Source organism: Lytechinus variegatus, chromosome 8 (assembly GCF_018143015.1).
Source record: "Lytechinus variegatus isolate NC3 chromosome 8, Lvar_3.0, whole genome shotgun sequence".
NCBI classification, from domain to species: Eukaryota; Metazoa; Echinodermata; class Echinoidea; order Temnopleuroida; family Toxopneustidae; genus Lytechinus; species Lytechinus variegatus.
In genome coordinates this window covers 24,975,233-24,999,177 of record NC_054747.1, presented here as the reverse complement: position 1 = coordinate 24,999,177, position 23,945 = coordinate 24,975,233, and the positions used below count along the sequence as shown (strand labels likewise).

At 36.1% G+C, this 23,945-nt stretch overlaps 3 protein-coding genes across 4 annotated transcripts in view; 1 reads left to right on the top strand and 2 right to left on the bottom strand.

The window, feature by feature from the left end:
• Positions 1-1,046: 1,046 nt before the first annotated feature.
• Positions 1,047-4,204, bottom strand: LOC121420227. The gene is made up of 2 exons (XM_041614789.1): positions 3,917-4,204; positions 1,047-3,219 (listed from the first exon to the last, which is right to left on the bottom strand). Exon 2 carries the CDS (start codon positions 3,032-3,034, stop codon positions 1,688-1,690), a length of 1,347 nt encoding a protein of 448 aa, XP_041470723.1. The 5' UTR covers positions 3,035-3,219; positions 3,917-4,204; the 3' UTR covers positions 1,047-1,687.
• Positions 4,205-6,591: 2,387 nt separating this feature from the next.
• On the top strand, positions 6,592-11,011 carry LOC121420225. The gene is made up of 3 exons (XM_041614785.1): positions 6,592-7,085; positions 8,731-10,255; positions 10,843-11,011. The coding sequence occupies exons 2-3, from the start codon at positions 8,852-8,854 to the stop codon at positions 10,846-10,848; spliced, it is 1,410 nt and encodes a 469-aa protein (XP_041470719.1). The 5' UTR covers positions 6,592-7,085; positions 8,731-8,851; the 3' UTR covers positions 10,849-11,011.
• A 1,562-nt stretch (positions 11,012-12,573) lies between these two features.
• LOC121420226 overlaps positions 12,574-23,945 on the bottom strand; it is a 19,449-nt gene continuing 8,077 nt past the window's right edge. The window contains exons 2-11 of one of the 2 annotated variants that reach the window (XM_041614786.1): positions 22,915-23,166; positions 21,908-22,074; positions 21,440-21,515; positions 21,172-21,212; positions 20,295-20,385; positions 19,264-19,625; positions 18,183-18,199; positions 16,992-17,191; positions 16,409-16,519; positions 12,574-13,654 (exon numbers count right to left, since the gene is read on the bottom strand). In XM_041614786.1, the coding sequence (XP_041470720.1) occupies positions 13,560-13,654; positions 16,409-16,519; positions 16,992-17,191; positions 18,183-18,199; positions 19,264-19,625; positions 20,295-20,385; positions 21,172-21,212; positions 21,440-21,515; positions 21,908-22,074; positions 22,915-23,143 (1,389 nt within the window). In that variant the 5' untranslated portion in view covers positions 23,144-23,166 and the 3' untranslated portion in view covers positions 12,574-13,559. The remainder of the gene's footprint in view (positions 13,655-16,408; positions 16,520-16,991; positions 17,192-18,182; positions 18,200-19,263; positions 19,626-20,294; positions 20,386-21,171; positions 21,213-21,439; positions 21,516-21,907; positions 22,075-22,914; positions 23,167-23,945) is intronic. The other variant, XM_041614787.1, reaches the window with a different exon arrangement.

Here is a 23,945-nt window from a genome sequence, read left to right as displayed (position 1 = left end):
TGAAGGTAGACCATGTGGTGAGTGGACAAGTTGTCAGCGGATGAATTGGCAATTCCCCCCCCAAAAAAAAAATAATTCGAAATTATTCCACATTAAATAATGTAACACATGTATTTTCTTGATTAATAAACCCGTTGAATACTGAATTCTGACTTTGTACAGGTATAAATGGATTCCAGTTGGCAACGGATTAATATATAATAACGATAGTGATGATGATGATGATAACAACATGAGCAATATTAAGAGTAATAAATTCAATTCGGGGTTTATTAAAAACATGAGTCGCGGTCACATATGGCTTAATTGGTCATATATACAAAGTACAGACAATAGACTCCCTATTTCAAACATTAAAAACAGCAATATTGATTTTATGAATTATACATTTTGGGGCTAGGGCATCAACATCACGTTGCAGTCACACCGTAATAGAACAATAATGATGATAATAATGATGATGTTGATGATGATGATGTTGATGATGATAATATTAAATGTGTTCAACATGCCTGTGACACTGTGGAAACGAAAATTATAATCGTTGATTTGTAAGAATATAGTTATCTTAAATAAAGTAGTAGACATTAGTAAAAGTCACGACCAAGTTAGGCAAAATATGAATTTAGAATCCACGATGTGAATTTGAATATGAAAGAGGGAGTTCGGCCCAGCATTGGTTTTGATACCAGAAAAATAGGAAAAGAAAATCACCAATGATTATCAGAGTTATATACATGATTGCGGTTTCATATTTCAATATTCACTTTCATTTTTTATACATGACTAACATACGAGCAGCACTTGAAAAATGAAAAGTCCCAAGAAAATGCAATGTAATGTAATGTTAATTCTTTCTTTTATTGTAATATGATGATATTTTCAATTTTTATCACTTTGGGACATAGCAGGCCTTATGAACTTTTGAATGCGATGGTGTTCTGAACCGTGTTTGTCTTTCTCTTTAAAACAAATCTTGGTTGTATTGCTAATAAATTCTCACATGTAACTGATCGCAAATTAATATATATTATGTATATATATATATATATATATATATATATATATATAATGTCGTAATGAATATCGGTAAAACCTTCATCCCAATCGTACTATTAGTTTTTATCAAATTCAATGTATCGTCAAAACGGTCCTTCCCTTTATTTACCCAATAAATATTATTCCGCATTCCGATAATGTGACGACCAAGGTATGTGTTGTTACTGCATAATTTCTTAAATGATAACTAAATTAATGATGTAAGATGCTTGTTGGAACAGAAATATTTTTATCTAAAACTCGAACCAAAATAATAGCAAAGACTAGTAGTTAAACTGATAGCATGCTGATGAAATTAACGTAATAATCCGCCACACCGGCGGTAGTGGTTTTAGGATATATCTTTCTCATTCTGCCCTCGATAAAACCCATACTATTCAAAGCATTTATAATTAATCTTTAAGAATCATTCATCTTTATATTTGTCTTTTTTACTTCATGCTTTCGCGAAAAACTTGTCATTATATTCGCATGTTAGGCCTTGATACAAAATGATTCATGCATAGAAATGGCAAATATTAAAATTAATTTTTTAAATCTATAAAATTCTTCTAGAATAACGCCGTCATTAACTTCGTTGTCATTTTTCGTTAATTAAAGATTTTCACCAGATTAGGCTCCTATTATCTCATTGTGCCTTCCTTGCTTCTCGTATTAGCTTCACCATACTGAAGTCTTGGTGTGTGAATGGTGGAAGATCAAAATGTCTAACGCGTGAATTGTCTTGCCTGTAATGCACTAACCGCAGCTCGTTGTAGGGGTTCAAAGAGATTGCCTCTGCTCCTATTTTGATTGCATGGATTTTAAAATAATGGACATACTTTGGTTGAATAATGTTTTTGTCACGGCCGCAGTTCTGTGGCGAAGGATAGCTTGGCCTCCAGATATTTCTTTCTATGATTGAACCATTGGTAGCCATTGCCGACTTATCGGCTGAATGGCGTCCAAAAAACCAGTTCTGCAATCTCGCGGCCCCCATCGTTTCAAAATTTGGACCTTCGAGATAATCGGTTATTTTTCGTTTGCTTTCATTCATTGGCTGCACGAACTCATCAACATCAATCTTGATCATCCATTTCGTTCGGTACCTGTTTCTCCACAGGCAGTCGTTTTCATGGGCAATCTGAACCTCTAAATACGTTTTCTGTCCCAAGGCAATGTGTGTCCAGGGTATGACTGTAACGACGCCCTCTGCGATCTCACGACGAACAGTCTGCCTGAGTTTGCTCGTTTCCTCTGGCTCGTTATCATAGAGAAAGAAATGTTGGACACCAACGTATCGATGTATGGCAATCCACTCTGGTAGGTAGTGATCCATGTTTCTTACCATGGTGCAGGCTGATAGGTGATACCTTTTAAAGTTAGACGATCCCGACTGGCAAATTGTCAGGTTGTCATATGCGTACCTGCGATACTTCTTGACATTGGTCATGCGCTGAAGACTCAAGGTAAACTGTAGACTCTGGTACAGGGACGATGGAAGTGGGCACGTCAGAACAATGTTGAACTGAGAGATATATCCAAAGCTAAAATAATCCTCTACAATGGGATCACACAATCTGCGCTCCCCACTTTCAAAATGGGTGACGAATGTTTCGCGGGTCCAGTTGTCTTCAAGTAACCGCGTTCCGATGAAGACCACATTGTGGGATACGGGATCAGCGAATGCTGAATGAAGTTTGGGCATCCCTTCCTCTTCTAGGAAACTTGAAAAAAAGCACATATTATTTCTTGGTGATGAATACTGATAAAAACTCTTCCTTGAAAAGTTTGTTTTGTTTTTCGGCGCCACATATATCCGTCCATCCCAGTCTATCAAATGACTGTATTTCCGAGAAGGTGCGTTTTTATTAAATGAATTGAACATGATTGAAAAGACAGAACATAGTAGAAAGAATGCTGTCATTATAACAAATATCCAGGTGTAGTCTAACTTTCTTCGTCGCGACCTCAACGTTCGGTTTAGGTGAAGCATTGTGGCGGTGTCTCAGGTCACGGTCGTAATTTTTTTTTTTTTTTTTTGTGTGTGTCTGATTATAGCTGATATCTCATTCTCCAAACATACTGCAAGATCTTTCTATTAGGAGGCGCCCAACTTCGTAAAATTTGCTCGCATGGTAGGTGTAGCGAGGCTCCTGTGGTTCATCAAAGATTCATTTTCTGTTAAAAGATATTAGACATATGGAAACATGAAAAAGGGTTTAACAAACTTAAGGGTTTTTTTTTAATTATTCCTTCATTTGATATTATATACTATTTGATATTTCTCGCAATCAAAAAAATTAGTGTTAGTTAATGGTTTTCATTCGTCTTGATATTTGAAGTATATATATATATATATATATATATAGATATATATATATATATATATATATATATATATATATATATATATATATATATATATATGCTTATTCTTCCCTTTCCGTGCCCACTAAGTTTATACGGCGTACCCTTTGTCAAGGAAGAGACTCTGAAATCAAATTATGCAAAGAACAAGAACATGACATAATAAAGTGTATACTGCTAAACACACGATCAGCATTTGTGCTACTTGAATCCGAACATAATCATGATCAGATAGGTTTCGGTCTAAGTTTTGTGATCTGAATTGTCATGACCTGTTGACGATACTTTCAGGATAAGACTAGATAGGCATGTGTTCTTTGTACCTATACGTGTGAGGTACATTCGTTTAAACATAGCTAGCACATGAAAACTTAATGAAAGTGAGTACATTATTAGTCTTAATCAACTTATTTAAACACTTAATCAAATAATTTTGAGGCTCTTACTAGTTTATTAGGCCATTTTGGGGGGCCATTATTAAACTACTCAAAATTATTCGACGCCTTACCTATTTTAAAGCAATTTAACAGAGAAGGCCATTCTTAGAAGCAAAGACATCCATCGTTGTCATATAATCGAACTAGCAGCAGTTGGATGTCATCTTTTTTCCTCTCTTATCATGTCAGTTCAACGCGGAAGAATCACATAAAAATGATAAATAAGTATGAAATTTAACGAGAAGGAAGCCCACGCCTGTAGCACGTTTATATACAAGATCACATACAAATACGTGTTCATCATTGACGATACCTCTTCTTTCTTTTTGCTGTTGAAGTCGGTGAAAGTGATCAATGGGAACTGATCGATATGGCGCTATTCATTGTTCGATTTTATTGCGCAATGCTCTCCGCGGTCCAGTGCATCCGGAGACCCTTTTTTGTCTTGTGCAGATACACAACGCATAATTCGCCGCCAGGACGTGGGATTTGTTTTAATTTCCTAACTTCATACCTCAGTTATTTCCATTCTTTTCATACAAGTAGTAACATTAATGTTAGACATATTCCAGCAACTTTTTATTCATACAGCAAAATTTATAATACTAGAAATTTTCAGGGGAAGATATGCCTTGAATTTTTCGTTATACTGTTTTAGTGTCAGTCTAATTACAAATTAAAAAATACAAAGAGAAGATTGGAGAACCCAAAAATAGAATGCTAAATACAAGTACCTTAATTATTAGTAATGAGCAAACATCTAATTGAAATTTCTAATTTTATCAAAAGCAGGTAATACTTACTTCCAGCTAAAGTACTTCCCCCTCCATTTATCCTCGTTTGGTCAATTTGCATTTTCGTTTGCGTATTTCATTTTGAACAGCGTGCATGTCGTTATGGTGGAATTTATTTTGTAAGATTGAATTTAGAGGTATACTTCTAAAATGGGTGACCGATGAAACGGAGTATTTGCATCATGCTTCCAAAGTTCTGAGAAGGAAGTGATATTCAATGCAAAAGAAAATAATTTCAGAAATTATATATATTTTTGTCGTGCAAGGAATTGATCTGTGACTCGAGTGATAAGCTCTAATAATAATAATAATAATTGACAACATTTATATAGCGCTTATCACAAAGAATGTCTCTAAGCGCTTAAGGAAAATAAATAGGAAGACAAGAAATTTCAGCTAAAATTAAGCAATTATTCAGCCATCGGTCTGCCATGTGAATTATTTGAACGATACCTACAATACCAAGAATGTACAGGAGCACTTATACATTCTTGTTTTTGTAGGTATAGTTCAAATAAACTATAATAGCATGCATGAGAATAGCATAACAACCACTCGGCCAATAGATAGATAATACAAGTTATTTTACTATTGTCTAAATGAAGGGGAGATCTTTGTGCAGGAAACATCCACATTGATACGCTAACAAATTGAATGCTTACCTTTTATTTTGAGTCCCCCCTCCCCCCGCCTGCCACTGACCCATGAGTAAACAAGTCATATAAAGAGATGCTTGGTAAGATACTAAAAGATAAAAGCACGGAATGGGGTCTCCAGACTTGTTGAAATCATGACAGGATTGTCAACAAAATGCTAGAAGTAGTAACGATTTATTCATCATGTTTTACTCATAGACAGTACTACCCAGCATGATCTTAAGACTGAAAAGTCAAGGTTATTTGACATTTCAGTAGCCTAATCGCATACCAAATAACATACGTTATGAGCAAACATTGAATAAGTACTATATAAACACAATATATACAATGTTTGTGCCTCTGGAATTTTATTTGATCGATGCTTATTCAAGAATCGGTTTTTCGATTTCCAGATATAGTCAACGGTGATTTTTCACATTAGACCCATTTTTGATCGTCGAGTCATATTAGGGGCCCGTAACACAAAGGTTAGCAAATATCGTAGAACATTTTTCTACCTTTGATTCTATTGACTACAATGTACAATCAATCGTTAAAATCAGGCGTATGATTAATCACTAACCTTTGTGTTAGAGGACCCAGATCTGGAGCGTATGCATATATCGTGAAAGACACACACATAAAATCATTTAATCCGTAATGCGTAAATCATTTGTCTTTTTTTTCAAATATAAACGAATAACAATTTGAGCAAGTTTAATTCTTAGTTATCATTAACGAATGTCTATATGTTTTATTGTGCTTCTGACACTTTTAGTGTAGCCACCTAGGAAAATGTATTTTTATATTCAAATAAAACTCCAAACTGATTGGTGAAAAATATCCTGGGGGAACGATGGGGGAAATGCGATATGACCAACTTAGAAATATACCATATTTTTTTAACTTCAAGAAACAATGCGATTTGCTGACCTATACACCTATATTGTAATATTTTCCAGGTTATTCAGTAATATATAATAGCGGTGTTCGTAAGAACATGAGTATATATATTTCACGAATGAGGGTCAATCTTCCACCCCCTTCCCAATGGCGTGAAGATGGATGGTCGGGGGGGGGGGGGCAATGGACCCCCCAACAAAAAATCACTACCATGAGAAAAGGGGGAGAAAGGACCAAAAAAGTGATGAAATATATATATATTTTAAATTTCATGTCAAATATACCACAAAATTAGATGATTAAGTAATCAGGCAAACATTGGGTCACGACGCAACATGTAATTCCCAATATATTATCCACTGAGCGAGTTGGTAAACCCCATGTATTATCATTATTATCTAGACTCCAAAATCATGAAACCTTAATGAGTCTAGCAATTATCTAACTGTGTACAGTCACCTATGTAATTAGGTGATAAACTAGACGTATTTGGGTTTCGTGAATATGGGCCCTTCTGTTGGTCAATATAGGACATACCGTCAATGGATTTCGGTTTCCTAGCGCTCTTCAAACATGGTTTATTGGATCAACGTCGCTCTTGTCTACAAGACAGTTATTGTTAACTCAGTCGCTGTTGTCTTTTGCGTAAAGTGCAAAGTTTGCGGCTGCCATTAACCTTAACAAAATAAGTCGCCCTATTTCCAGTTACCATTTTAGTTCTAAAGAAACCACACCAGCATGGCCGGTAGGTAGACTTTCAACGTTTCCACAACTTTGCAGTCACTTGATTGGTAATCGGGATGAGAAGAGCCACTCATATCCGTTTTCGAGAACTTAAAAAATCACGGATCATAATCATGATAATAGTACGGCCATGAGGACTGGAATCAGTTGCTTTGAAACGAGTAAGTTGTATTTTGTTTTATTCTCTTCGAGCAACAATCGCGGATATCATGTCCATTTAAATTCATGGAGATTGTAACAATAGATAATTCTTATATCTATCTTTTTCTTCAGGTATGGGCTGAATCATCTATATCCAATCTAAAAAAAACACTTGCCAATGGTTTTAATCTATATGAATTAATTTTGTTTTTCTGTAGGTGGTTTAGATGTTATAATTATATCTCAATTTTAGCTTCCCTTCAAGTACTTTACCTGGTATATTCCAATCCATTCAAATCAATTCTTTATTTAATTTCCACAAAAAAATCAAACAAAGTAATATAAATCGGACAAGTTTTACAGATGAACATTCTTACCTCGTAAAAAAGCAGGATAAAATCGAGCATAAATGGAAATGGGAAGGGGTCCACTAAAAGCAAAGCTCGTAAGGTGTGGATTCCTCTTGGAAATGATAAAAATAGTAACTTGACGATTTAATCATATATGCGTAAAAAGGAAAAAACATGAAAGGAAAAAACAGTATATATGTAGACTCAGTCTGCATATAATATTTATTTTGTAGCTTGTTTCTCTAGACTCACATAATTATGATATAAGAGGAAAGTTTTAAAAGGCCAATATATTTCTTATTTTTCAAATGAGTACGAAACTGGCTTAAGAATAGATTGTTTGAAGGAAGCAAAATTTGGAGGCATTTTTTGAGATAAGCTGGTCAGATTTATTAGTATTTTCGATTAATGTCGACCTTATCATTTCCATCTTCATATATTGTTATCTATAATCATAGTTTTATGTTAGTGATATCATGCCATTTGTTATATGTGACTGGTAAAATTAATAATGGATACACTACATGTAAGTAATAGAAACGGGGGAGATTTCGTTGATATAAGAAATCTACGAATTAACTCATTAGAGTGGAGTGGGTGCTTTGCAATCTGACGCATATTATCGGTTATGCATTAGGACCCATTGATTTGATGGACTATGAAATTAATCTGAATACGCTTACACATAAAAGACCCTCTTAAATTTTGGAAATTACACCCCCACCCGGAAATTTTGGCCACTTTTCCAGTCGATTATACTTCTATGTCATATAAATGTGTACATCCAAAATAAAACGGTTTTTCAATCAAAGAATTCTTCCTGCTATCATCAAATTATTATCACACCCCCAACATGTTTAGAGGGCCTAAAACAGATTCTAGAAAGTGTTATCTATATCTTTAAATCTTTCTACATCTGGTGGGTGTTTCATAAAGCTGTTCCTAAGCCTACGAGTGACTTTAAGAACGACTGGTGATCCATTCTTGTGGTAAATTGTTTATTTATTGGCGATGGTTAAGCGCGTAAGAAAGGTTCACCAGTCGTTCTCAAAGTCGCTCTTGTACAGCTTTATGAAACGGCCACCAGATATGATCGCAAATGCCTTAGAATTGTAAAAACTTGTATAAGCAACGGTATAAGAAAAATGCTAAACAATTTTGATATGTTTTGCTATAGGTCGACGTGGCCGATAATCTCGAGTTAGGAGCTCGACAATTGTAGAAAGGACTAATACGTAGATGGAGATTAAACGAAGATCAGGGAATCACTCTTAAGTTAACTCTTTCTATTCTTAAACCTTTCAAAATATTACAGGTATCTCATTGGATCAGGTTTCATTCTGTTTCCAGTTGGTGAGAGATATTATCGTGGCAAGAATCGCCTAATAGGAAAATACATTTTGAAGATATTTAACAAGGATATCAACCAGGGCACCATGGATACAAAAAGGGCCCCGCCTACAAGACACAACAGAATTAGAACTTACTCTGAACATTCAGACAGCGACTGGCCTCTTTCAAGATACCAGTTGACGTCAGAGGTCACGAGGGATTTTATGCCTTTTGCACTGGTCATCATTTTCGTCACCGCCTTGTTCATAGCAACTACTATCGTCTACCTCCATACGATTTCCGGTCCAATGCTGCGCGCATCGGCAGAAAGGGCGCAAGAACTTACGAGATCAGAACTGTCTCTACAGGGTAACGACGAAGGGTATTCACGATCTGTAATATACTCATCACCGCGAGGTGATATGTGCTTCCTGAGGTCAAAGTTGACGAAGGCGGGTATGCCAACGATACATTCAATTTTCGCTGATCCTGTTTCTCATAACGTTGTTATTGTCGGTGTGCGTCTTCAGCACTGGGACTGGCAAAATGATTCTTTTGTGTGCGAATACGATAATGGTCAGCGCGTATCATGCGATGCCGTTGTTAGTGACGATAGAAGCTTTGGATATAGACCGCAGTATGTTATCATTATAACTTGTCCAATACCAGCAAGTCTTCAAGAAAGGGCAAACTTTTCAGTTTCTCTTTATCGCGCTGTAGACGGCGCTTTTTCAAGAACATCTTCGTACGAGAATATAACCGTGTGCTCCTCTGGCGCCTCAAAACGACAACGCCGCATGTTGAGTGTTTGCACGATGCTGAAGGATTCGGATGAATTCGTTCCTGATTGGGTAGCATTCCATCGACACGTCGGAGCAAATCACATCTTCATTTACGACAACCAAGAACAAGAACTGAGCAAACTCCGAGAAACCGTAGCCAAGGAAATCGAGAGTGGCTTTGTTACAGTCATACCTTGGTCTCACCAGTCAACACCTTGTAAAAACTATCTTGAAGTGCAGATCGCACATGAGAACGATTGCCTGTGGAGAAATCGCCATATATCAAAATGGATGATCAAAATCGACGTAGATGAATACGTCCAGCCAATGAATCCGAACAAACCGCGGATCACAGACTACCTATCCGATCCGCTGTATGACCGGGTTGGAGCTGCCCGCTTGCAGAACTGGTTTTTCGGTAGACCAAATACAAGCATACCGCTAGGTGGTCAGTCACTCATACAAAGAAATCAATGGAGATCTGCGGAACCCACGGAACCGAATGCATCGCACGACAAAAATATCTTGCGGCCAATCAACGTGCATTATTTCAAAATTCACGCAATGAAACTTGGAGGTTCTGCCGTTACACTAGACCCTTGGAGGGAGCTGCGTCTAGTGCATTATCGAGGAGACAATCCGAGGAAGCTCAACTTCAAACTGCCGGATTTCAGCGTTCAAGATAGTAGTATGTCGGATACCATGGATTTAATTGCGAAACAGAAGCTTTAAAGGTCAAGTCCACCTCTGAAAAATGTTGATTTAAATCAGTAGAGAAAAATCAGACAAGCACAATGTTGAAAGTTTCATCAAAATCGGATGTAAAATAAGAAAGTTCTGACATTTCAAAGTTTCGCTTATTTTCAACAAAATAATTATATGAACGAGCCAGTTACATCCAAATGAGAGAGTCGATGACGTCACTCATTCACTATTTTTGTTTTTTATTGTTTGAATTATACGATATTTCAATTTTTACGAATTTGATTATTAGGACCTCATTGCCTGAAGCACAAAATGTTAAAATAATGGAATTCCACGTGTTCAGGAAGGAATAAAACTTCATTTCACATGACAATATTTCATATTTCATATAATAGAATACAAAAGAAATAGTGAGTGAGTGATGTCATCAACTCTCTAATTTGGATGTAACTGGCTCGTTCATATAACTATTTTGTTGATAATAAGCGAAACTTTAAAAAGCCATAACTTTCTTATTTTACATCCGATTTTGATGAAATTTTCAGTGTTATGCTTGTTGAATTTTTCTCTTTTTATTCAAATCAAGTTTTTGTTGGGGTGGACTTGTCCTTTAAGGTCAATCCACCCCATCGATAAGTTCGAAATCAGATAATCATAATAGGCACATATATCGCTATATTTCCTGAAATTTGGATATGTAATAGTAAAGAAAGTATAACTTTCTTATTTCATATCCGATTGCGATTTTCGCTTATTGGATTTTCTTCATATAGGCCTATCAAAGTTATTCTTTGTTGGGGTGGACTTTAGCCTAAATAAGTGATGGTATAATTATGTACGAAATGATATTATGTGTGCAACCTGCAACAGCAATGATAATAATAATAATAACAGCTGGATTTATTTGCCCTAGGATACCAAGCACTTGCTATTATCATCATGGCTTTAGCTACCATCATCGACGCTCAGAGCATGCAAGGAATTAATCAATGTGCCGTTAACGATTCCTTTTATTTATTTATTCTTGTAAACATTAATATCGAGTCAGCTCATCGATCTAGACTAATAACTTCATCCCGATGAGAAAGGTTAGGTGAATTTAACCGCATAAACCCTTCAACCAGCTGGACACGGTCCTGGATCCGGACCGGTATGACAGTTCATCAAACCGTCGACCTTGGCATATCATCCATCGTATTGATACGTCTGTCTTTTGAGCATGACATGGTCCCGTCGTAAAAAGAGTTGCGATCGCCCGATCAACCAAAACTATGGAAAGCCAGCAACGCCAATATCTAAAATGCATCTTGTTCAAAATACTTTCTAGATAACCATGCTGTATATTCATATATTCATTTTTTTTAATTCAGTGGGTTTCTATAAATTCTTTTTGTTCACAAAAGACATTACACAAATTCCTTGTAGAAAAATTATGGCATTGACGGATTTCCATATAATTGAGGTTGATTGGATCAATCGTAACTGTTTGTAAGACGGGCCCCTGGATTTGAAGCCGCACACTACACTGACTGCGAATTTGTGCATGATCGCCCCAGAACACACACACACACGCACGCACACATACTTTCGGCTCGGCCCCTTCCATTTCAGACCATTTCACAGCCCCTGATAAAAAGATGTGCAGATTATCAAGGCACGTTATAACAAGTCAATAAACCTTTTCTAATTTGTATGTTCTTATATTTACATCATCACTGTACACTTGTTCAATGAATTATATACACATAAATTATTTAACATGTACAATAATATTTGATCAGAAAACAGGTGCCTACACATTGCAAGGAAACTGAGAGAAAAGGAAAATGCAATAAAGTGATAAGTTCGGCTTACATAATTATCCTAAATATTCATTCACCATTCCGAAAATAAACTGCACTTTGTAATATAGATCTCTCTACACAGGCTTACTTCTTTTTCATTTAAATTTCAAGAGTTTTTTTTTTAATTTAAACTTTTTTTCAAGCTGTAACACAATGAAAGACTATTATGATGTTTATCTAATGTATTTCTTGTCACAATTCCGAAAACATTCTGCACTTTGTCATATAGATCTCTATACAGGCTTACTTCTTGTTCTTTTAAATTTCGAGACTTTCTTGAATTTAAACACTTTCTTCAAGCTGTATAACACAATGAAAGACTATTATGATGTTTATCTAATGTATTTCACATCCTTTTTCATTTTTTTTTGAAGTTCTTGAAGATGAGCATTAGACAAGATTTTCCATTGAAAATAATATTATTTTTGGTTTATCAAATGTAACCAGCCACTTCAAAACCAATACTAAGTCACCAGAGAAGATTCTGTAAAATTTAACAATGATTCTGTTTTTAAAAGGTAAAAAGTGTGAAAATGAGATTATATCTAAGAGTAACTCTTCTTTTTCAAAAATAAAGTTGCAAAGTGTGATAACGAGATACAGGAGTTTTTTTTAACCCAATTATTTCCCCCACATACACTATGTGTTAATTTAACACCGGTCTGGTATCTATATCGGTCCACGCCAGAGAGATGTTGAAACAACATCGGGTTGGCATTATATAGGCTAACACCAATTTGACATAAAAGCAACACCAATTAGTGTTAAACCTATATCGGTTTCATTTTTAACTGGTGTTGTTTCAACTCTGGTGTGTACCGATATAGATACCCGGCTGATGTTAAATCAACACCGCTGTTTTTCCATTGTCTCACAGAAGTAGATTACACAGTGTGTACGTCTCGTCTCATGCATGCTTCTAAACTTTTAAACCTTGTTTCTCTTCATTCTTTGAAAATCTCACCGAATTTCTTTTACATTCAATAAAGTATTAATTTTCCCTTTTGTTGATAAATTTTGGCAAGTAATAAATCATTTTAAAGCTTAGAACGTGCTTTATCAAGCTCAATGTATATCTCGAAATTAATTTTGGACGACTTATTTTTGGATCTGGGATGGCACATCGCAAATGATTTTTTACCAAGCAATATTCAGGGCATTATTTTGTTTTACAAAATATTCTTGTGTAGTATCCCGCCTTTTTTCAGTCTTACATACCATATTTGTAACAAGTTTATTTCGCCCTTTCCATTTGAAGTTGAATGTATTTTTGTACTTTGTATTAACTTAATTGGGCAATGAATCTAATTGCTAAATTATATTTCATGAATGATATCGAGATGGATGAATATTTCAATACATTTCCATTACAAAACCGTTACTTCATTATTACTCCATTATTCCAGTAAGTTATCCTTGGTTAATTTCGTCCTACTTTTCTTATAATTCCATTGACATTCAGCCTGATTTTTAAGCGGTGATCATCTTTGTAAACTAGGAAGTAATGAACTCGGGGATTTGAGACTCTCCTCGAGCAAGGCACCTGACTTCATCACGTGGTGGAGCGCACTAAATGCTGTATGAAACGAAAGAGGGGAACAGAGAATGGAGAGGACAAAAAACATGCTTGTCAAAATTAGACCTCTGCAATTATGAATACGAAACAAGTCACATAAATATAATGAGGAAGAGAATTGAGGAGTAAAAATAGTTTACAGAGAGGGAGAAAGCGGGAGAGAGAGAGAGAGAGTGGGTGAGAGAGATGGAGAGAGAAGGAGGTTCTAATGCCAAAGGGGGTAGGGGTATTTGATTTATTTTAGTACATGTGTATATGAAAGCAATATTATTAAAAGATGATAAAAGATGACAAAGGCGACATAATCAAACTACAACCGTGACAGATCTACTTAATCATTGACAAAAATAGAAAATTGAATAGAAAATTAAATATTACTCTCTCTCGATCGCTCCAATTTTAATGTTTTATGTTTTATTATTTTTTCATTATTATTTTTTTTTACTGCTCTTCATTCTTTCTCGGCACATTGCCACTCTTTATATAGAAAGAGAGAGAGAGCAATTTTCCAAATTATCTGCGTTTTGCTCTGGAAAGAAAACACACACAGGGTTGATGCATGGAGTGTTTCAGTATTAGAAATGGGATAACGACAGAATAAGACAAACAAAGCAGCAGTTTAAGATGAATAGAAAGAAATGAATAAAAAAAAAGAAAGAGAGAGACAAGCAAACAAACAGAAAGAAACAAGCAAGCAAACAAAGAGAGAGAAAGAAAGAAAGAAAGAAAGAAAGAAAGCAAGCACAGAGGATGAAATGGTCAACAGGAAGAAACGCTCTAAAAAATTTAAATGTTAAATCAACACTTGAAAGATTGGAGAAAAGGCAAGCTTAAATGTTTTATCTATAACAGGGATTGTCACTCTTTAAATTTTAACCTCTCAAAAGTTGATTTAACATTTCATTTTTTTAGAGTGAATGTGGGTTTGGAGGGGGTAGTCAACAGTGAAGATGTGAGAAGTATATACAAATAGAAAAGGGAGGGGTATTAAAATAACGGGATGTTTGGTGCTTCTAAACGCGGGAAACATAGCTAAAAAGAAATATCGGCCGATAATTAATGGGTATGGAATATATTTTTAAGGTCAAAATGGTCAATGTGCAAATAGCAATTGACCACACGGTCAATATTATAAGTATGAGTGGAGTAGGAACAAAAACAGAATGCTGCACTCTGAAAGCACAGAAGCTAATTGCAAGTAGTTTGTTTAACCTTTTGAATGATTACTTTTCGAGGAACTCCTTTGAAGCACCACGACAAATATCATAAAACGATATACCTTGAAAAAAGAAGGGTAACGTGTACCAATTTATTCAATTATTGTATAACAGTACTCTCGAGAGTTATTGTGATACCAGCCTGTCTGATCTTTGAGTGTATGTGGGTGTAAATTCAAGTGTGCGGTGTTTTTCAATAAAAATATAACGAGAAACTACTAGTAAATAAAGAGGCTTTAATAAGAGTAAATTATAATTTGTCAAAAAAATTTGAGAAACTACTTCTTTTTAATATCACAAATAAAATTTTCTCGGATTTCTAGATAGTACAAAGTAAGTGCCATATTTCTAAATTGGAAAATGGTCTACGTGAGTGGCGAAGGCCCTTTTGGTTTGCACTCTTGTTCATTTTTAAATCAAATTTCAAAAAAGTGCCCCCGGTTGTCCCCTTATCCTTGTTAATTCATATAAATTTTGGGGGGTCATAGTGCCCCAAGAGAATCCTGGTAAATCCTCGATACGCCCTGAATGCAAGTTTCTATCATTTTGTCCAAGATATGCCTGGCTATGCGGGACAAAGGCATAAGGGATTGTGATTTTAAATAGATGCATTTGATATAGGTTACAAATGGTACAGGCGACTTTATAAACATTAGCTTCGGATATTGACCACACGGTCAACATTATAAGTATGAGTGGAGGAGGAACACAAACAGAATGCTGCAAATGAGGGATCTCCCTCATTTCCATTTATGCTATATTATACTGTTTTTTCTGTTTTACGAAGTAAGAATGCCCTATAAAATTGTACTTGATTTGTATTGCTTTATATTACTTTGTATTATGTTTTGAATGGAAGTGAAATAAAAGAATTGAATTGATATTCATTATTCAAAAATATACTTCCCATAGATATTACGAATTAATTTAGACATCTAAGTCCTTAACTTAAATCTTCAAATATTAGAGAAATAAGAACCGGATTGTGTGTGTGTGTGTGTGTATTTGAGTTTTGTCAGACGTGTATCAATCAGATGTGATTATTTACGTCTGGGACCGACCTCTAACGTCACCATCCGAAAGACGTGACCAGGGCTCGAACCTCGAACCTCTGCATCAATTGGTAATTTCTCCACATACATGACATAGCTTGGATTACAGGTGCACGCCACAACGCCCAGTTAAGACTCCAATTCTCCAATAGGCTTAATTCAATCGTAATGATTCCCATTTCTTTATACTTCAGGGTCTGATTTCATTAAACTTGTATAATAATAAAAAATGCAATTACAGTTAAAAGCTACTGAAATCCTTGTTATGATTGGTTGACCGTAAGCATATGACAGAAATTCGTTATGGCGTTATTCGTTTTATTTGTTTTATTTATATTTATTTTGTTTTGTATAATAACAAAATATGCACTAACAGTTAAAAGCTACTGAAATCCTTATGGTTGGATGACTGTAAGCATATAACAGAAACTCATTATGGCGTTATTTCTTATCATAAAAATACCAAATGGTGACAAGATTACTACCTTTTTGGCCATTCAATACCGCTTTCTTCTCTCTTCGCGGGCTGAGATCATCACCACTAAATCGTCTTCTTATATCACCTCCTTGTCTTGGGCTTGTAATTCCCTTGACATCTATAGATTATGAATGAAAAATATAGTATGCAATGCATATGCCATCCGTGATTAGATGCTTACCCTTTGCATTATATACCGTGTGTTCATGAGGACTTTCAAAAACTATTGCCCGGAAGTGATAGTAGGCTTATAATTTCAAGGTCATTAAATGGTAAAAACTTTAACTATTGCACCAACAAAAGAGCAGTCGATATGCGTTTCATATACTGACTACTTTAAGCAAGGCAGTAGGATACAACAAATATTTCAGGATTTGAGAATTTATCATGGGAATAATTTATCCGAGCTTCGTCTGGCAATTACTATATTCCCCGATGGACTCAGAAAATATAACCAGCTATGAAAATCAAAGTAATTTAATAAATTTATGTAGGCAAGTAAAACAAACAAAGGAAAAAGTTACATTCATTAGTTTCTATAGGGATAGCAGTCGATGAACTATCCGTGGTTAGAATTAAATTGATCTTACTTGTACAGATGAGTTCATGGTGAAGGATGACGTCACGCCGAAGGACTTCCTCCTTCCAGGGACTGTTATCGACTGAGTAGACGAACGACACACAGAGACGACTAGGATTGGTGCAGCTGTAACGGAGCAAGAATGTACCTGGAAGGCGCCCTCTCAGAAGGGCCTCAGCGTCGTCTTTGGGTATATCACCGTGAAAGAACCTCCATTAATGCAAGGGTAGAATGTCAATACAGGGGTTAAAGAGGCGAGGATAATTCCCAAATGCCTTCAATGAAAACAACCGACAATAGCTCATTTAAGGCATTGCCTAACGATGATTTGACTTTGAAAATCTTAGTCAGCAAACAAGGTCCCACGTTCCACATGGCCTGCGTCCGCACGCAAGCCATAAGTACCGCCGCACGCCGAGCGAACACTCACTCCTGAAAACGGACAGTCAACCTGTCCGAAACGTCGAGTCTCTCTACTACTCATCATCTCTACTCGCCGACGCAAGCCAGCATCTCCTCATCAGCTCTACTACTCAAGCTGTTCTCACTCAACATTCCTTCTGGTTTACAGTCCTTTTCAGGACTATTCTCAAGAAAGAATACTCTATTCTCAAATCTCCACTTTCTCGCCTATCCACATCCTCTCTTCTTCTATCCACTGCTTCTATAACACTCCACATGGTGTACCGTAAACCACATCAGCAAAAGAAAAGGAATTGTGTCCGAAAGTCATTTAGTGCTTCAAAGACGATAAATAATAAGTGGCCGGAACCATAATCTTAACTTAATAACAACACTATTGTGTTCCATTCACGACTCGAAGACGCGAATTTATAAAGAAAAATCGTGGTTTGCGTAGTTCTTATAGCTTTTCATTCTCAATAATATTTGTTTTAAGATGTTTTTTTCCTCTTAGGTTTAATTCATTTATCCATATGCCTACACATGTTTCATCTTGGTTTGAAAGTTTCTCTTTAAATCGGCTGTTCACAAAGCGAGCTAATGCCTTTATTCAATTATGGTGTCTATCTGATCAATCCTATAAGGAGGAAGAACCGTGGTGTGGCTAAGAACACCGAATGCTAGGATTAAATTTGCCCCCTTCCATGTGCGATTTCCCGTTTTCACCTAGCGTAGTTTGTGAACATCTTAATTCAATTAGGTAAAACAAAAAAAAAGTAAATGAGAATTCATGTCTCACCTGTAAAGACGATCCACCTGAAAGAGAGCAAACGAAAAATGGATAAGGAAATTTGCAAGAGCGAAATATACATGATTCAAGATATATCTTATTCAATTTAGCAACTACGAAGGCTGAATTGACATTGAATTTACAATAAAAACATATAAATTGCACATAGACATTAATAAAATCTCAATTACAATAAGAATCTTAATTCAATTTAACCATAATAATTCAAATATGCAGTGATAATTCAAATTTGCAAAAATAATTATTCTAATTTGAAATACTAATTTCGATAAACCATAATAATATTGTTAACCCAACAAAAATGACTCCAAAATAAGAGAAATGATAAGTTGAGTGTGTTTAAGGAAGCGTTTACAGGTAGAACATAAAAAGGAAAAAACGGTCCTGCTGAATAAAAAATCGAAAAGGTTCAACATAATGGGAATAACGATATATATAACTAATATTTAACACGAATGATCATTTCCCATAACTTGTTGAAGGACAACTTGTTTGTGATAGCTAGACACGAAACGTTGGTCCTATATGCTGCATATCTGAACAGTATAGGCCTAGTAATTACATAGAGAGGTTTCATGTGATTGAGGATAAATATTTCTTACGTACAATCGACACAAGAGTTCCTACGTGTGGGGATGTGCGGGTAAGTGTATGGGGTGGGTGAGGGTATGTGTTGTTTATCAGCGTGTGTGTGTGTGTGTGTGGTTGCACGCAGATGGGAGGTCGTAATGGTCATCATCATGTTACAATAATGATGTTGACACTGGTGATGATGAAGATGAGATGATTGATAATGATAGTGAAGATGCTGGTGATGATTATGGTGGCGATTATAATTATGCATAAGGTGGTGTTGGAGAGACGATTATTACGATCGTAAATAGTGATGATGATGGTGATGGTGATGATGATGATGATGATAACGATGATGATGATGATAATGATGGTGATGATGATGATGGTAATGATGACGATGATAATGATGATGATGATAATCATAGTGATTAAGATGATTATTGGTGCTGTGTGTACGGCATGACGGGAATCGACATGTAAATGACGAGAATACCTCTCTGAACCAGTTTTCCACTTTGATCTTCAACCAGGCTGAGCTAGAAACATCTGAGTGATTGCTGAGTACTGACGTAAGGCTTTCATTGCCGTTCTCATTCCTTGGAGACAACCCGAGGCGTGGCGACGTCAAGGAGTCATTGCTCGACGTCCGCCTCCTTGCGTCGAGGGCCCTGATTGGTTCGTTTGAGTCTCCTTGGGGTATCGCGTCTCTCAAGTGACCAATCCTGATCTGGCTCTTAAGGAACTGGGAAACGTTGATGGCAGACCCCATGAGCAGTTTGTCATGGGCTGTTTGCACGTTGTTTGCGTCAACAATTTTGACGAAGCGATCGAAATTTAGGGGGTCAACATAGTCACCTTAGCCGAAAAAGAAGGTAAGACGGAAAGGGTGTTAGAAATAAAAGTCACCTATTGTTGAACCCCCTTTTCACTTGTTACATCTATTGCTCGTCAGACATGTCAGAGGTGGTGGCTCATTACTATACACTGGTAGACAATAAGAGGAGAAATCCTGCAGTGATTCATCAAATAAGTCTAAAGGTCTAATTCTTTAAAAAAAATTGGCTAAACTAATCATTTTGCATTATCACCCACGTGAATAAAAAAAAACAGGTAAACTCCGTTTATACGATCATTACAAAGATTTTTTCAGGAAGTGACAAAATCAGAAAAAAAAGAAAAGGGAGAGCTGTACGAAGAAAGATGGAAGAGGATAAAGTAGGTTGTAATTTAAAGAATATGACGTCATCTTTAGAACGTCTTGCCCCCCCCCCCCCTCAAGAAATCCCGGCACCGACCATGAATGACAGACTTCGAAGGTCATCTTTTATTGGAAGGGATCCCCTCTGTAAAACAGCGTTGATATGTTATGAACGCTGAGTAGGGCAATCCCTCCGTCTTTTTAATGATCATTTCTTTGTAATTGTACATATATCTATCGTTGTTGTAATTTTTAATTGACCTAAAATAAATACAATACAATACAATACTAAGGGGCCGTAGGATTGGTCACCTAATCATACTCACAAGTAAAGAAAGACCCCAGTCTTTCCAGAGGGCATCTTGGTTCCCTGCCGATGATGGCGCTTATTGTCTCATAGAATTCAGCCAATTCAATCTGTGATATCAATTAAAGATAGGAGAAATGTGAAATAGATTCGAACCGCGTTTAAGGCCCCGTGGTCCATAAAAATGTCGAAAATAATTAAATTCAGGAAGAAAAAAGCGTAGAATTATGTAGATTTTTTATTTCATATTTATTCCTGTTTTCATTTTATTTTTCATCTGTTTCATTTAATATTCATTTATTTATTTGTTTATTTTTTTCATTCATTTGATCTATTTCTCTTTTTTATTTGGGGATGTGGCAATAATATGTTTGGGGTGACAGTTGGTCGGATTTTATCTCTCTCGGTACCCACCCCAGAAAGATTTAATAATAGTAATACTGATTATGCAACATTGGACCTTTCTTATGAATACGATACTCCTAAGGTGAGAACCAACTAAAATATGTATAGCATAAATATGATTAAAAAATAAGATTGATATTTGCATCTGAGAACCCGTTTTTTTCTTTCTTCTTTTTTTTATTGATATTTCGTAAACATCTTGCTATCGATTTACAGTAAAGATCGGTAATTAGTTGCAAGTGGAGGTGCCGTGGCCGAGTGGTCTAAGGCGCCTGGCTATACATGGAAAGTCCGGGGTTCGATCCCCGGCCGCGGCACCTATGCCCGTGAGCAAGGCATTTAATCTACAATGCTCTTTTATCCTGCTTTCAAATAAATGGAAATGCTGTATGCATTGTTGTTACTAGGTGTGCACTGATTGAATCTTTTCATGGAACAGGACCCAAGTCTTTTACTTTAATTGTTAAAAAATGTAATAATTATATACATACCTCTTCTCTGTCATCAAAAATCATTTCCCAGAAGTTTTTCACTGAAATTCAAAATAATAACATAGGAGGATTAATCATCTACTTTTTCAAAAGAAGTTTCACCGCAATATTTTCCTTCATCTTTCGCTCAAGAATTTAGGCAGGAAAATCTCTGATAAGCAAAGGAGAGAGTGAAGGGGAAGAGGGGGGAGGTTATAGATGGGAGGGTTGGGATGAGGGGGATCGTGAGGGTTTGGAGGAGAGGGTTTGTGTATATGTATAGGCCAACCTTCTTCTGTATCTACGTGTGATAATCTCGTGTTTGTTCTCCGTTTGTCGTTTGTCGACAGCTCAGCAGACAATCCCTTTAAACACAAAAGAATAGAAATAAAAATACTAAGTAACAGCAACGAAATATTATTCCACTCTTCTCTTCGCCGTTGTTCGTGAAATTACGTAAAAATGTGCTTAATGTTCTGTTGCCCTTATCTGTGTAAGTCAAAATGTAGTTGATTATTAGTGCTATTAACAAATATCATCTATTTAATTCGAAGGACAGTTTACGTTTTTGACAATTATGAATATCGTTCATAATAAATCTATATCAGTAGAAAGTAATGATGAAATATGCTTAGCTCGTTTAACACGTGAAGTCTCAGTGCAATTTTAAAGAACTGACTTCTAAAGTTATTACGTTGAACTGTATGCGTGAAACCGATGAACAGTATGTAATTCAAATCAAATACTGAAACTTTACCTTGGCAACACGATTCAGATCTCTTAACCTTGCTTTAACCTGAAGAGCTAGCGTGTTATCCGGAAGTAGAAAACTTTCTCTACTGGCATCACTCGTTGCCATGGTGAATGTATGTCTGCCAATATCGCATATGATGGGTGGGAGCTGTTCCAACATCTGGCGAGAGGCTGAGAAATAATGAAAAGAGAGGAGATGGGTAAGCGATAACTGATTAATAATAAAACGTTCTCATCCGAGGAAATAATGATAAACATAATTATTCATATTGAATGAATGTCATTATTGACAGTATTGGGGGTTTCAAAAAATAAAGCATCGGGAATCTTCAAACAGATGAGCGCTATTGTACGCTACCTATTTGCATTGTTATCGTTGTTAATACTAATCGTTATTAATGTTATGGTAATTTCATTAATCTATATATTATTACTATCATTATCATTACTATTATCATATTTTCATAACTATTTCAATAATTAATCAGTGATTTCATGAAGAAAGGAGCAATGCTCCTATAAGCAGGGGCGGAAATCTCTCCCAAAAGGTAGGGGGGACAAGGGTCTGGAAAATGTGACAAGCCAAAAAAGGGGGTATTACCTAAAATTTAAGGTAATTTCGACGAAAATATATTTGACAAGCAAAAAAAAAGGTAATCTCGTCCCAAAACGCACCTTTTATTCCCATTTTCAGTGATATATTTCTTAGCATCACCAAAGACCCAAAATAGTAGGGGGACATTTGATATTGTGTCCCCCTACGATTTTGAGTAGGGGGGACACGACTCCCCTGTCCCCCTGGGATTTCCGCCCATGCCTGTATGTATAATGCACCCCCTTAACATCTTTTGACATTTATTATAAAACGAGGCATGCCTGCAAATCATGTTTGCTCGTTCTTTTACGATTGCAATGAATAGGCCTACAAATAAATTCAAACATGAATTTACTCATTCGGTAGTTAATTGAATCAAAGTAAATTAAGCATTTACTTTTAATCCTTCTTCGTACCTTTCGACAAGTCGCTCTCTACCTTAAGGCACTTGGCTCCATCCCCGAGGCTCTGGCGGAGGATTTGAAGACTTGTCTCTAATGATTTGACGAACTCGGGTAGAGCGGCCTCTAACTCTCCATACAACGACCAGGCCGAGTCGATTAGACCCTGTGCTGCCTGAAGTACCCCGCCACTGTCCCGTCTGATGCTCAGTTGGTTAGGCGGATGACAAAGAAAATCAGCCATCGTGGAAAAGTCGAAAATCCTATCTGTGAAAATTTAAAGGACTGGTTGTCAACACATACACTCCAAGTACACTCTAAAACTCAGAGATTTAGAATAAATCCAGATTGGCTGTGAATAGTGACCAGCCGAAACAAGATTTAGTTTTAAACCCAATCTAAAAGATTTGAATTTAAATCTTTTGAGATTTGAAAGTTAATCCTAAAGATTTAAAAGAAATCCAACATTCGGCTGGCCAAAATCCACAGCCGATCTGGATTTATTTCAAATCCTAGATTTGTAGAGTGTACATAGCTAGCCCCTCCCTTACCGCATTAAAACGTTACCGTATTAAAACCTGTTCATAAGAGACCGATTTTATTTGCCCACTGTCCGGAGATATTATTCCAGGTGGCCGTTTCTTAAAATTGTTACCAAAACAAATTTGTAATTATAGTTTAAAGCAATGGAAATAATTCAATTTGACATGTTACAGAAATTATGCATTTGTTATTATTTATTATCATTACCGGGCCCAGGTGTTATATAGATGGACATGCATAAAAGTAAATAGAAACACAGAAAACTGCATGAAGTGAACTGAAGATAGATAGATAGGTAGGGAGATAGATAGATAGATAGATAGGGAGGTAGATAGATAGATAGATAGATAGGGAGGTAGATAGATAGATAGATAGATAGGGAGGTAGATAGATAGATAGATAGATAGATAGGGAGGGAGATAGATAGATAGATAGATAGGGAGGTAGATAGATAGATAGATAGATAGGGAGGTAGATAGATAGATAGATAGATAGATAGGGAG

Bases quoted from the DNA above. Each gene is read 5' to 3' on its own strand.
- LOC121420225 (XM_041614785.1), top strand. From the start codon at position 8,852: ATGGATACAAAAAGGGCCCCGCCTACAAGACACAACAGAATTAGAACT.
- LOC121420227 (XM_041614789.1), bottom strand. From the start codon at position 3,034: ATGCTTCACCTAAACCGAACGTTGAGGTCGCGACGAAGAAAGTTAGAC.